The sequence below is a fragment of the Macaca fascicularis genome, chromosome 5 (assembly GCF_037993035.2).
Source record: "Macaca fascicularis isolate 582-1 chromosome 5, T2T-MFA8v1.1".
NCBI lineage: Eukaryota > Metazoa > Chordata > Mammalia > Primates > Cercopithecidae > Macaca > Macaca fascicularis.
Window position 1 is genome coordinate 77044728 of NC_088379.1, and position 12050 is coordinate 77056777.

The window sequence follows — 12050 nt, forward strand, 5'->3', positions numbered from 1 at the left end:
GTATGGCAACATGCCCACTAATTTTTGTATTTTTAGTGGAGACTAGGTTTCACCATGTTGTCCAGGCTGGTCTCGAACTCCTGACCTCAAGTGATCCACCCACTTCAACCTCCCAAAGTGCTGGGATTACAGCACAAATCTGACCCCAGACTCAGGGGCAATGCTCAGAGTTGTGTGAGTAGGCATTTCGGCTTCAAAAGAAGGGCTGGGCAACATGGTGAGAACCCCTCTCTACAAAAAATGCAAAAATTAGCTGGGCATGGTGGCATATATCTGTGGTCCCAGCTACTTGGGAGAGAGGCTGAGGTGGGAGGATACCTGGAACCTGGGAGGTGGAGGTTGCAGTGAGCTGAGATTGTGCCACTGCACTCCAGCCTGGGCAAAAGAGCGATACCCTGTCTGAAATTTAAATAATAATAATAATTTATTACGTATTTTCAAGTAGCTAAATGAAAGGATTTTGAATGTTCTCAACACAAAGTAATAATAAATGTTTGAGGTGATGAATATGCTAATTATCCTGTTTTGATCACTACACATTGTATATATCCAAATATCACTATGTACCCCCATAAGTATGTATAATCATTATGTGTCAACTAAAATAGTTAAAAAATATATTAAAAGAGGGAAAGGCGGAACGCTTCCTGAGAGCAAGGACCTCCTTTGTCGAGGTCAGGGCTGTGTCTTCAGCAACAAAACACTATCTGGGACTCAGTAGATGCTTAAGAAATAGGGATTGATTGACAGAGCTCCCAAAGAGTTCCACGAGGGTTCCCTAGAGCTCTCAGGTTCTTGTATGTCGGAGGGAGAGGTCTTCCCCTTAGTCTCCTCGGCGGGAAGGAGAGGGTGTGGGGCAACAACCGCCCCTTCCTCTATCTCCCTCGCCCCCTCCTTCCCCATGGCCCCCTCCCCCGTCCTTCTACCTTTCTCCTTCCCAGCCCTTCCCGGTTCTCCCTCGACCCTTCACGGCTCCTCTTCCCGCCGCCCCTCTTGCCTTCGCCACCTACCCCTGCACTTCCTCCCACTCTCGCCCCGCCCCTTCTTCCTCCCTTCCCCCGCCCTCCCCGCGCCCCTTGCGAGTGGCGCTGGCACCAGAGCGCAGGGGCCAGACGCCCGGCGCGGGAGGAGGATGGCGCTAGCGGTGCTGCGCTTGGCGCTGCTGCTCCTGGCAGTTACCTTCGCAGGTAGCGCTCGGAGCGGTCCTGGAGAGCGGGGACCTCTGGAGAAAAGCGGGAGAGGGAGTCACGCCGGCGGCGGCCCCTGCCCGGCTCTGGGCGGCCTCGGCGACGGTACCCGCGCGGCCGTTACGGGCGGTTCCCCAGAGGACCTGCCAGGTGGAGGAGCGCGAATTGGGGGGTGTGGTTAGTTCTTGCTTGGATTTCACTCCCAGCTCCAAGGACGCCTGCTATCTAGAGCGCTTTCTCTGTTAAAGTAGATTTTCAGGTGCCCAAGATGAGGAGTTGGGTTTTTATGTATGGTCCCACAGGAGGAGATGCGCAGGAATGAGGAATTGTGGATGCTTACGAGAAAGGGGCTTTAGTCCACACCTCTCTTACAATGGAGTTAAAATGCTCACATCTTGCATTAAATTTTACATTTGTTACCCCGAGCTGCAAAGGAAAAGAATATCATGAACTATTAATTAAGGGTTACTTCCTTGGCCAGCTGCGGTGGCTTGGGCCGGTAGTCCCAGTTACTCCGGAGGCTGAGGCGGGAGGCTCGCTTGAGACCAGGAATTGAAGCTGCAGTGCGCTAGCACGACTTTTATTCCGTAGCTTCAAAGTCCTTTCTCAACCAAACCTAATGGCAACAGAACCAAATGTTATTTCTGTGTGCTTGTGGGGAGAGGTGCCATAAAAAACTGAATATCCTTTCTGGAGGAAGTGGGCTGGGGACAGTTTAAAGAAGGTAGGATTTAGAGGGGAAAATAGAAGATGTGACCTGGATAAATCCCAAACTGGATTTTAAAACATTCTTATGAAGCTGGATGTGGTGGCTCACGCCTCGAATTCCAGCACTTTGGGAGGCCTAGGCAGGAAGATCGCTTGAGCCCAGGAGGTCAAGACCAGCCTGGGCAACATAGCAAGATCTCATTAAAAAAAAAAAAGTCTTCATGAACAATACCTTACCTTGATCCCATACTGTAAAATGTCTATGCTTTCTTCTTACAGGCCCTCTGTTCCGTCGATTTTCAAAATATAAAACGGTAAGTAGGAAACCACTTGTACTATTTCTACCAATACAGTGAAGCCCAAAACCGTCTGGGAGGGAGGCTGGCTCTCAGGTCTGACCTGCCGCTTTTGAAACCATTGAGGACTGCGTTTGAAACCAGGTTGTCACGCAGCCCTTTTGATTCAGATAAAAGTGTAAATTTTAGTTGAAAACAGCCCAGTCTTTGTTTCTGTTAATATTTCCTTTAAAGATTCAAAAGGTCCTTAGAAAAATAGTTATGCCTTGTACTAGATATTTTATGTACTTTATCAAATTAAATTGTGAGGATGTAAAAGGAGACCAACCAAATGAGAACAAGCAAAGGCTGTGTTTTTCAGGGCTTGTTATAGCAAGAGAGTCAGCCACTGTCACCTGCATTTGAATAGGGACTCGAGTCAAAGAGAGGAGTGCGAAAACTATAGTGGAAAAAAGAAATGGCTTCAGGTATGGCCTGATTGGAGGCCGTTGGCACAGGGAAGCTGCAGGTGAGCTAGCTAGAAGCAGGACATTCTATGGTATGGGTTAGGGGTGCGTATTTGGTTTTCTCTGGTTGTCCTAAGTTGGAATCAAGGACAGAAATTATGGAAGCTGTCAGTTAGTAATCAAGTCTTAACCATTTTGCGGCTGGGCATGGTGGCTGACACCTGTAATCCCAGCACTTTGGGAGGCCGAGGTGGGCAGATCACGAGGTCAGGAGATCAAGACCATCCTGGCTAACATGGTGAAACCCCGTCTGTACTAAAAATGCAAAAAATTAGCCAGGCATCGTGGCACATGCTTGTAATTCCAGCTACTGGGGAGGCTGAGGCAGGAGAATCGCTTGAACCCAGGAGGCAAAAGTTGCAGTGAGCTGAGATCACACCACTGCACTCTAGCCTGGATGACAGAGTGAGACTCCATCTCAAAAAAAAAAAAAAAAAAAAACTGTAGTTTTATAGTAAGTTTCAAAATGAGAAAGTGTGAATCCTCCAACCTCTTTTTCTTATTCAAGAATGTTTTGGCTACTTGGAGTCCCTTATATTTCTATCTGAATTTTAAGATCAATTAGTCAGTTTCTGCTGCAAAAAAAGACAGCTAAGGCCGGGCGCGGTGGCTCAAGCCTGTAATCCCAGCACTTTGGGAGGCCGAGACGGGTGGATCACGAGGTCAGGAGATCGAGACCATCCTGGCTAACACAGTGAAACCCCGTCTCTACTAAAAAATACAAAAAAAAAAAAAAAAAAAAACTAGCCGGGCGAGTTTGCGGGCGCCTGTAGTCCCAGCTACTCAGCTACTCGGGAGGCTGAGGCAGGAGAATGGCATGGACCCGGGAGGCGGAGCTTGCAGTGAGCTGAGATCTGGCCACTGCACTCCAGCCTGGGAGACAGAGCGAGACTCCGTCTCAAAAAAAAAAAAAAAAAAAAAAGACAGCTAAGATTTTGATGGGGATTCCATTGAACTTGTATATCTATTTGGAGAGTATTGCTATCTTAAAAGTGTTAAGTCTTCTGATCCATGAACATGGGATGTCTTTCTATGTATTTAGGCCTTTAATTTCTTTCAACAATGCTTTGTAGTTTTCAGTATACGTGTCTTACACTTTGTAAATATTTATTCTTAATTTTTTTTTTTTTTTTTTTTTTTTTGAGACAGAGTCTCACTCTGTTGCCCAGGCTGGATGCAATGGTGTGATCTCGGTTCACTGCAACCTCCACCTCCTGGGTTTGAGTGATTCTCCTGCCTCAGGCTCCTGAGTAGCTGGGATTACAAGCACATGCCACCACTCCCAGCTAATTTTTGTATTTTTAGTAGAGACGGGGTTTCACCATGTTGGTCAGGCTGGTCTCAAACTCCTGACCTTGTGATCTGCCCGCCTTGGGCTCCCCAAGTGCTGGGATTACAGGAATGAGCCACCACGCCTGGCCTTTCTAGATGTTTTATTCTTTTTTTTTTGAGACAGTGTCTCACTCTGTTACCCAGGCTGGAGTGCAGTGGAGCCATCTCGACTCACTGCAACCTCCGCCTCACAGGTTCAAGTGATTCTCCTGACTCAGCCTCCCAAGTGGCTGGATTACAGGCTCCCGCCACCATGCCCAGCTACTTTGTGTGTGTGTGTGTGTGTGTGTGTGTATATATATATATATATATATTTATTTATTTATTTATTTATTTATTTGAGATGGAGTCTTACTCTGTCACCCAGGCTGGAGTGCAATGGTATGATCTCGGCTCACTGCAACCTCCACCTCCTGGGTTCAAGCGATTCTCCTGCCTCAGCCTCCTGAGTAGTTGGGATTACAGGCACCCACCACCATGCCCAGCTAATTTTTGTATTTTTAGTAGAGATGGGGTTTCACCAGGCTGGCCAGGCTGGTCTTGAATTCCTGACCTCGGGTATCCTCCCACCTCAGCCTCCCAAAGTGCTGGGATTACAGCTGTGAGCCACTGTGCCCGGCCTATATTTTTTTTAGTAGAGACAGGGTTTAACCATGTTGGCCAGGCTGATCTTGAACTCCTAACCTCAGGTGATCCTCGGCCTCCCAAAGTGCTGGGATTAAGGGTGTGAGCCACCACACCTGGCCCTAGAGATGTTTTATTCTTTTTGATGCTATTGTAAGTGGAATTGTTTTCTTAGTTTTATTTTCAGATTGTTCATTGTTAGTGTATAGAAATAAAATTGAGTTTTATATATTGATCTTGTATCTTTCAACCTTGTTGAACTTGCTTATTAGTCCTTTTTCTTTTTTCCAAGACTGAGTCTCGCTCTGTGGCTCATGCTAGAGTGCAATAGTGTGATCATAACTTAATATAACCTTGAACTCCTGGGCTGCAGTGATCCTTCTTTCTCATCCTCCTGAGAAGCTAGGACTACACACACAGGTCACCACACATGGCTAATTTTTAATTTTTTGTAGAGATGGGGTCTTGCTATGTTGCCCAGGCTGGTCTTGAACTCCTGGCCTCAAGTCATCCTCCTACCTCAGCCTCCCAAAGTACATATAATTATATGAGCCACCATACCTGGCCTTGTTTATTAGTAATTATTGGGGTGTGTGTGTGTGTGTGTGTGTGTGTGTGTGTGTGTGAATTTCTTAGGAATTTCTGTATAACAAGATTGTGTCATCTTTGTTGCTTGTTTATTTTTTGAGACAGAGTCTTACTCTTTCGCCAGGCTGGAGGGCAGTGGTGCAATCTCAGCTCACTACAACCTCCGCTTCCCGGGTGCAAGCAATTCTCCTGCCTCAGCCTCTCAAGTAGCTGAGATTACAGGTGACTGCCACCATGCCTGGCAAATTTTTGTATTTTCAGTAGAGGCAGGGTTTCACCATGTTGGCCAGGCTCATCTCGAACTCCTAGCCTCAAGTGATCTGCCTGCCTCGGCCTCCCAAAGTGCTGGGATTACAGGCATGAGCCACTGTGCCCAGCCCTGTGTCATCTTTGAATAGAGATAGTTTTACTTCTTCTTTTCCCATCTGGGTGCATTTTATTTATTTTTCTTGGATAATTGTCCTGGCAAGAAACTTCGGTACAGTGTTGAATAGAAGAGGTGAAAGTGGACATTCTTGTGTTTTTATTTCTGATTTTAGGGAAAAGCATTGAGTCGTTTACCACTGAGTAGAATGTTTGCTGTAGGTTATTTATGGATGCCTTTTATTTTATTTTTGTTTTTGTTTTTTCTATGGATGCCTTTTATAAGGTTGAGGAAGTTCTCTTCTGTTCCTAGTTCGTTGAGTACTGTGTTTTTTGTTTGTTTGTTTGTTTTTTGTTTGTTTGTTTGTTTGTTTTGAGACAGAGTTTCACTCTTGTGCCCTAGGCTGGAGTGCAATGGAGTGATCTTGGCTCACTGCAACCTCTGCCTGCTGTGTTCAAGCGATTCTCCTGCCTCAACCTTTTTTTTTTTTTTTTTTTTTTTAATCATAAAAGAGTTTTGGAGATTCCTTTAAACTGTTAACTCCAATGCCAACCACTTCTCTTGCCACTGTGCCTTTGCTTGATCAATTTTATTTCTTTGCGGTAGACATTCTCCCAGCCTTCTATATTAAATTTTACCCATTCTTCAAGACCAGCATGTGTATTTCTTGATTGCCTTATTCCATCCTAAATTCCTTATAGTCAGGATCCAACTTTTCTTTGTCTTTGTGTCTGCCATAACATCTGTAAATGAGTGACTATACCAGTAAACGATATAAGAAACTTTCAGGAGAAAAGCTTTAGAGCAGCGGTCCCCAACCTTTTTGGGACCAGGGACCAGTTTGTGGAAGACAATTTTTCCATGCACTGAGGCATGGAGTGGGGTGGGCAGAGATGGTCTGGGATGAAACTCAGACCATCAGGCATTAGTTAGGAGTCTCTGCAGGGTGCGGTGGCTCACGCCTGTAATCCCAGCACTTTGGGAGGCCAAGGCTGGCAGATCACAAGGTCAGGAGTTTGAGACCATCCTGGCCAACATAGTGAAACCCAGTCTCTACTAAGAATACAAAAGTTAGCTGGGCGTGGTGGTGGGTGCCTTTAATCCTACCCATTTGGGTGACTGAGGCAGGAGAACTGCCTGAACTCGGGAGGCGGAAATTGCAGTGAGCCGAGATGGCATCACTGCACTCTAGCCTGGGCGACAGAGTGAGACTTTGTCAAAAAAAAAAAAAAAAAAAAAAAAAAAAAAGGGCCGGGTGCGGTGGTTCATGCCTGTAATCCCAGCACTTTGGGAGGCTGAGGCAGGTGGATCACCTGAGGTCAGAAGTTTGAGACCAGCCTGGCTAACATGGTGAAACTCCATTTCTACTAAAAATACAAAAAATTAGCTGGGCATGGTGACATGCGCCTGTAATACTAGCTACTGGGGAGGCTGAGGCAGGAGAATTGCTTGAACCTGGGAGGCGGAAGTTGCAGTGAGCCGAAATGGCGCCATTGCACTCCAGCTTGGGCAACAAGAGCAAAACTCCATCTCGAAAAAAAAATAACAGCCTCATAAGGAGTGCGCAACCTGATTCCTCGCATGCCCATGTCACAATAGGGTTCGTACTCCTATGAGAATCTAATGCCATCGCTGACCTGACAGGAGGCGGAGCTCAGTTGATAATGCTCACTGGCCAGCCACTTCCTTCCTGCTAACAGGAGGCCCAGTTCCTAACAGGCCATGGACTGGTACCAGTTTGTGGCCTGATGGTTGGAAACCCCTGCCCTAGAGTATAAAGGTCAGAGAATTGCTTAAAATTTTAGCATATCCTTCTATAAGAATTATTTTTATTTTAATTTGTAATTTTTTTGAGACAGTTTTGCTCTTGTTGTCTAGACTGGAGTGAAGTAGTGCAATTTCGGTTCACTGCAACCTCTGCCTCCCAGGTTCAAACGATTCTTCTGTCTGAGCCTCTCGAGTTGCTGGGATTACAGGCGTGTGCCACCATACCCGGCTAATTTTTGTATTTTTACTAGAGACGGGGTTTTACTATGTTGACCAGGCTGGTCTCAAACTCCTGACCTCAAGTGATCCACCTGCCTCAGCCTCCCAAAGTGCTGGGATTACAGACATGAGCCACCACGCTCCGCCCTTCTCTAAGAATTACAATGACATTAAGGAATAATAAATGTGCAGTGGCCCTCTTCCAGAGGGTGGAGAGGAAGTTTTGGGGCAATGTTTGCCCAGATTCAACTCTCTTCCTGTAGTTAGCTCTTGTGGGATGAAATTTGGAGCCTCCATAGATGATGAACCTGTTTTGAACATTTTTCCTTTGGCACAAATTTGCTTCAATTCTGAATCTCCTGCTTTCTTTAATGTTTTTGGTTAAATGTCAGTGCCTTAAAAGTTCAGATTGAAAGATTAGATTCCTGATTTTGTCTTGGCATTCAGGCAAGAGATTAAGGTGGAATTTAATAGAACATCCACATGGACATTGTAGTGAAGTGCAAATTATGAAGCTAGACAATAAAAAAGTAGGTATGGTGGCGTGTCTCAGACTTTCATTTAAAAATCAGCCAGATTGAAGCCTCTGAGGTCCTTTTTTTTTAATTTTTAAATTTTTTTAATTTTTTAGATGGAGTTTTGCTCTCATTGCTTAGGTTGGAGAGTTGGAGTACAATGGCGTGATCTTGGCTCACCGCATCCTCTGCCTCCCAGGTTCATTTGATTCTCCTGCCTCAGTCTCGATCTCTTGAGTTCATGATCTGCCCGCCTTGGCCTCCCAAAGTGCTGGGATTACAGGCATGCACCACCATGCCCAGTTAATTTTGTATTTTTTAGTAGAGATGGAGTTTCTCCATGTTGGTCAGACTGGTCTCGAACTCCCAGCCTTGGGTGATCTGCCCACCTTGGCCTCCCAAAGTGTTGGGATTACAGGCATGAGCTACCACACCCAGCTGGGGTCCTTTTTTTACGTAGTTTGTATGGAACCATCACACCAACATTGTATCTGACTTTAGCATTAGAAAATTTTTTTTTGCCAGGTGCAGTGGCTCACACCTGTAATCCTTGCACTTTGGGAGGCCAAGGTGGGTGGATGACGTCAGAAGTTCGAGACCAGCCTGGCCAACATGGTGAAACCCTGTCTCTACTAAAAATACAAAAATTAGCTGGGCATGGAGGCATACTCCTGTAATCCCAGCTACTTGCGAGGCTGAGGCAGGAGAATCACTTGAACCCAGGAGGCGGAGGTTGCAGTGAGCTGAGATTGTGCCGTTGCACACCAGCCTGGGAGACAGGGTGAGACTCTGTCTCAAAAAAAATTTGTTTTTCTGGAAAATAAAAATATTTTTATTGAATGATTCTAGGAAATCTAAGGAGATCTGGGACATTTTCTTCTCTGAACTATTTTATGAGTGTATCTCAAATCATTCTTGAATTTCTCTGTCCCTTTCTTTTTTCCAGCCATTCTGCGCTCGGTATCAATTACCAGGATGTCCCAGGGACTTTAACCCTGTGTGTGGCACTGACATGATCACTTACCCCAATGAATGTACTCTGTGCATGAAAATCAGGTAACATGATTTTACAGCTGTAGACTAGCCAAGTATTCTTCATTTCTTTTTCTTTTTCTTTCTTTCTTTTTTTTTTTGACAGTCTCGCTCTATCACCCAGGCTGGAGTGCAGTGGTGCAGTCTTGGTTCACTGCAACCTCTGCCTCCTGGGTTCAAGCAATTCTCGTGCCTCAGCCTCCAAAGTAGCTGGGATTATAGGCACCCGCCACCGCGCCTGGCTAATTTTTTATTTTTAGTAGAGACAGAGTTTCACCATGTTGGCCAGGCTGGTTTCGAACTCCTGACCTCAAGTGATCCACCCGCCTCGGTCTCCCAAAGTGCTGGGATTACAGGCGTGAGCCACCACGCCCAGCCTCTTCGTTTCTTTTGTTGAATTTTGATTACTTAGGAGGTAGTGACTATTTTCTTGGATGTAAGAATCAAAAGTGATAATGGTAGTTCTCAGTTTTCAGGGTGATGGTTAAAGAGATGCAAAATCCTCAGTGCATTTTTCAGATCAAGTTAAACAATGAGATGTGTGATTAGTCAACTATAGGCCAGGTAATCAAATTGTGTTATTGCCCACTAATGTGAAATTTCCTAAAATTAAGAGTCTATTTAATAGTTAAACTCCGTGAAGTATTAAATTTTATTTTTAATTCAAAGGGCATGTGTAGGTGATCTGCACACCCTGTACTACTAGTCAGGAAGTGCGACTTACTGACTCTGCTTAGTAGAATGCTAAGTAATGATACTTGATATGCTTCATGTAGCACACCTGACCAGGTGACTGCAACTACTCCTTCAGGTATGCAGCTTTGTACGTAGCGGAGATTCATTATTTGACCTCAGTTGGTCTTCTGTTTCTTTTTTTTTTTGAGACTGAGTCTCACTTATCGCCTGACTCACTGCAACCCCTGCCTCCCAGGTTCAAGCTATTCTCCTGCCTCAGCCTCCAGAGTAGCTGGGATTACAGGCATGCGTCTTTACACTCAGCTAATTTTTTTTTTTTTTGAGATGGAATTTCGCTCTTGTTGCCCAGGCTGGAGTCCATTGGCAAGAGCTTGGCTCACTACAACTTCCACCTCCTGGGTTCAAGCGATTCTTCTGACTCAGCCTCCCAAGTAGCTGGGGTTACAGGCATGTGCCACCACACCTGGCTAATTTTTGTATTTTTAGTAGAGACGGGGATTCACCATGTTGGCCAGGCTGGTCTCGAACTCCTGACCTCCAGTGATCCGCCCACCTCGGCCTCCCAAAGTGCTGGGATTACAGGCATGAGCCACCATGCCCAGCTCTCTGAGTGATTGTTTGGGGTTAATGTCCTGTGCCCTAGGGTTAGGGAAAAAATGGCAGACTGGTGACTTCCACCCTCTTTGTTTCCTAGATTTAGCTTAAAAAATGATTAAGTAAGTGTAGCCATGGAAGGAATCTAATGTATATCTGTATGGGTCTTCTTAACACAAATAATGAGACAGTTTCAGTATGGTAGGTAATAAATGTGTTTCTATGATTGTTCAATTTGCAGGGAAAGTGGTCAAAATATTAAAATCCTCCGACGTGGACCCTGCTGATGGAGCAGTTTACAGAACAGAAGATGGAGAGACCACCTTCACTGGCAGACTAGATAAATTGCGTTTCCCCTTTTTCTCTTTTCCTGTATTTCTTTACATAAAATTTGTTAACACACATCTTCTGAGAGCAGGTATGGAAGACAGCCATGTGTAGTGATGGATAATTTAAAGAAAAAAAGAATCCTTGTTTCTTGGCTTTTGCTCCTAGAGTTAAGCTTGCTGCCCAGATAACTTGTGCATTGCTTTATTTAGTTGAAATAAAATCAGCATTGAATTTAGTTCCTACTGTGCTCTGTTGAAAATATCATTCTCATTGCAGAGGAGGTATCCTTTAAGAGTTTTTCAGCTGGCTCTGAAAATTAAATGGACATAAGACAGATCAACAGGAGGAAAGCATACAGACTTATTTAATACAAGTTTCACTTGGCATGGGAGCCTTCATAAAGAAATAAACACTTGGCCGGGCATGGTGGCTCACGCCTGTAATCCCAGCACTTTGGGAGGCCGAGGCGGGCAGATCATGAACTCAAGATATCGAGACCATCCTGGCCAACATGGTGAAACCCTGTCTCTACTAAAAATACAAAAATTAGCTGGACATGGTGGCACGTGCCTGTAGTCCCAGCTACTTGGGAGGCTGAGGCAGGAGAATCGCTTGAACCCGGGAGGCAGGGGTTGCAGTGAGCTGAAATCGCACCACTGCACTCCAGCCTGGGCAACAGAGCGAGACTCCATCTCGAAAGAAAGAAAAAGAAATAAACACTCAAAGACACAGAGTTGAACACTATATGCTGAATTAGACAAGGAGTTGTGAATTATGAAAGTGTGACACGGCAGAGGGGCTTGGGCTGAGTTAATTGGGTGGAGAAGTGGCTGGGAGGATAAGGATTAGTCTAACAAGGTTGGTTTGTACACGTTTCCCTTGACCTCAATTTCCAATTTTCCCCCGTCCTTGATGATAAGAATGTTACTTTACTTCTGGCATAGAGAGGACGTCTTTCACAGGGGAATTTTATCTCCTGCTTTTAAGAAACAGAAGGAAAGTCAGAATGATCTTGCATCTGCTGTTTTTCAAGTGCTTTTAGCTCAAAATAGTTAATATGCCAGGGCAGCATATATTGGGTTGGCATATTCTTATCTCCTTCATCACTCAGCGGCCTCACATGGCCCTGTTCCTCTCAGGCATGGATGGATTTCAGTAGGTGTGAAGTGGAGTTATTGTTGAGAGGGCAAGATCTATCCTAACTCCTTCTTTCCCTAATTCTTGGATAATTACTTTATGTGTAGTTGGTACAGTGTTCTGCACACGGCCAATAATTGTAAGGTACTTGGTGC

General features: G+C 45.2%; 1 protein-coding gene across 4 annotated transcripts; it reads left to right on the forward strand.

The window, feature by feature from the left end:
• Window positions 1-918: 918 nt before the first annotated feature.
• Window positions 919-10993, forward strand: SPINK2 (serine peptidase inhibitor Kazal type 2). Of its 4 annotated transcripts, none has more exons than XM_005555216.5 (4): window positions 931-1337; window positions 2175-2209; window positions 9053-9162; window positions 10670-10993. In XM_005555216.5, the coding sequence occupies exons 1-4, from the start codon at window positions 1133-1135 to the stop codon at window positions 10713-10715; spliced, it is 396 nt and encodes a 131-aa protein (XP_005555273.1). In that variant the 5' UTR covers window positions 931-1132; the 3' UTR covers window positions 10716-10993. The 4 variants fall into 4 exon arrangements, with proteins under 4 accessions (XP_005555272.1, XP_005555273.1, XP_045248495.1 ...); XM_045392560.3 differs by having other exon boundaries at window positions 933-1292; XM_005555218.5 differs by having other exon boundaries at window positions 979-1187.
• The last annotated feature ends 1057 nt before the right edge of the window (window positions 10994-12050 follow it).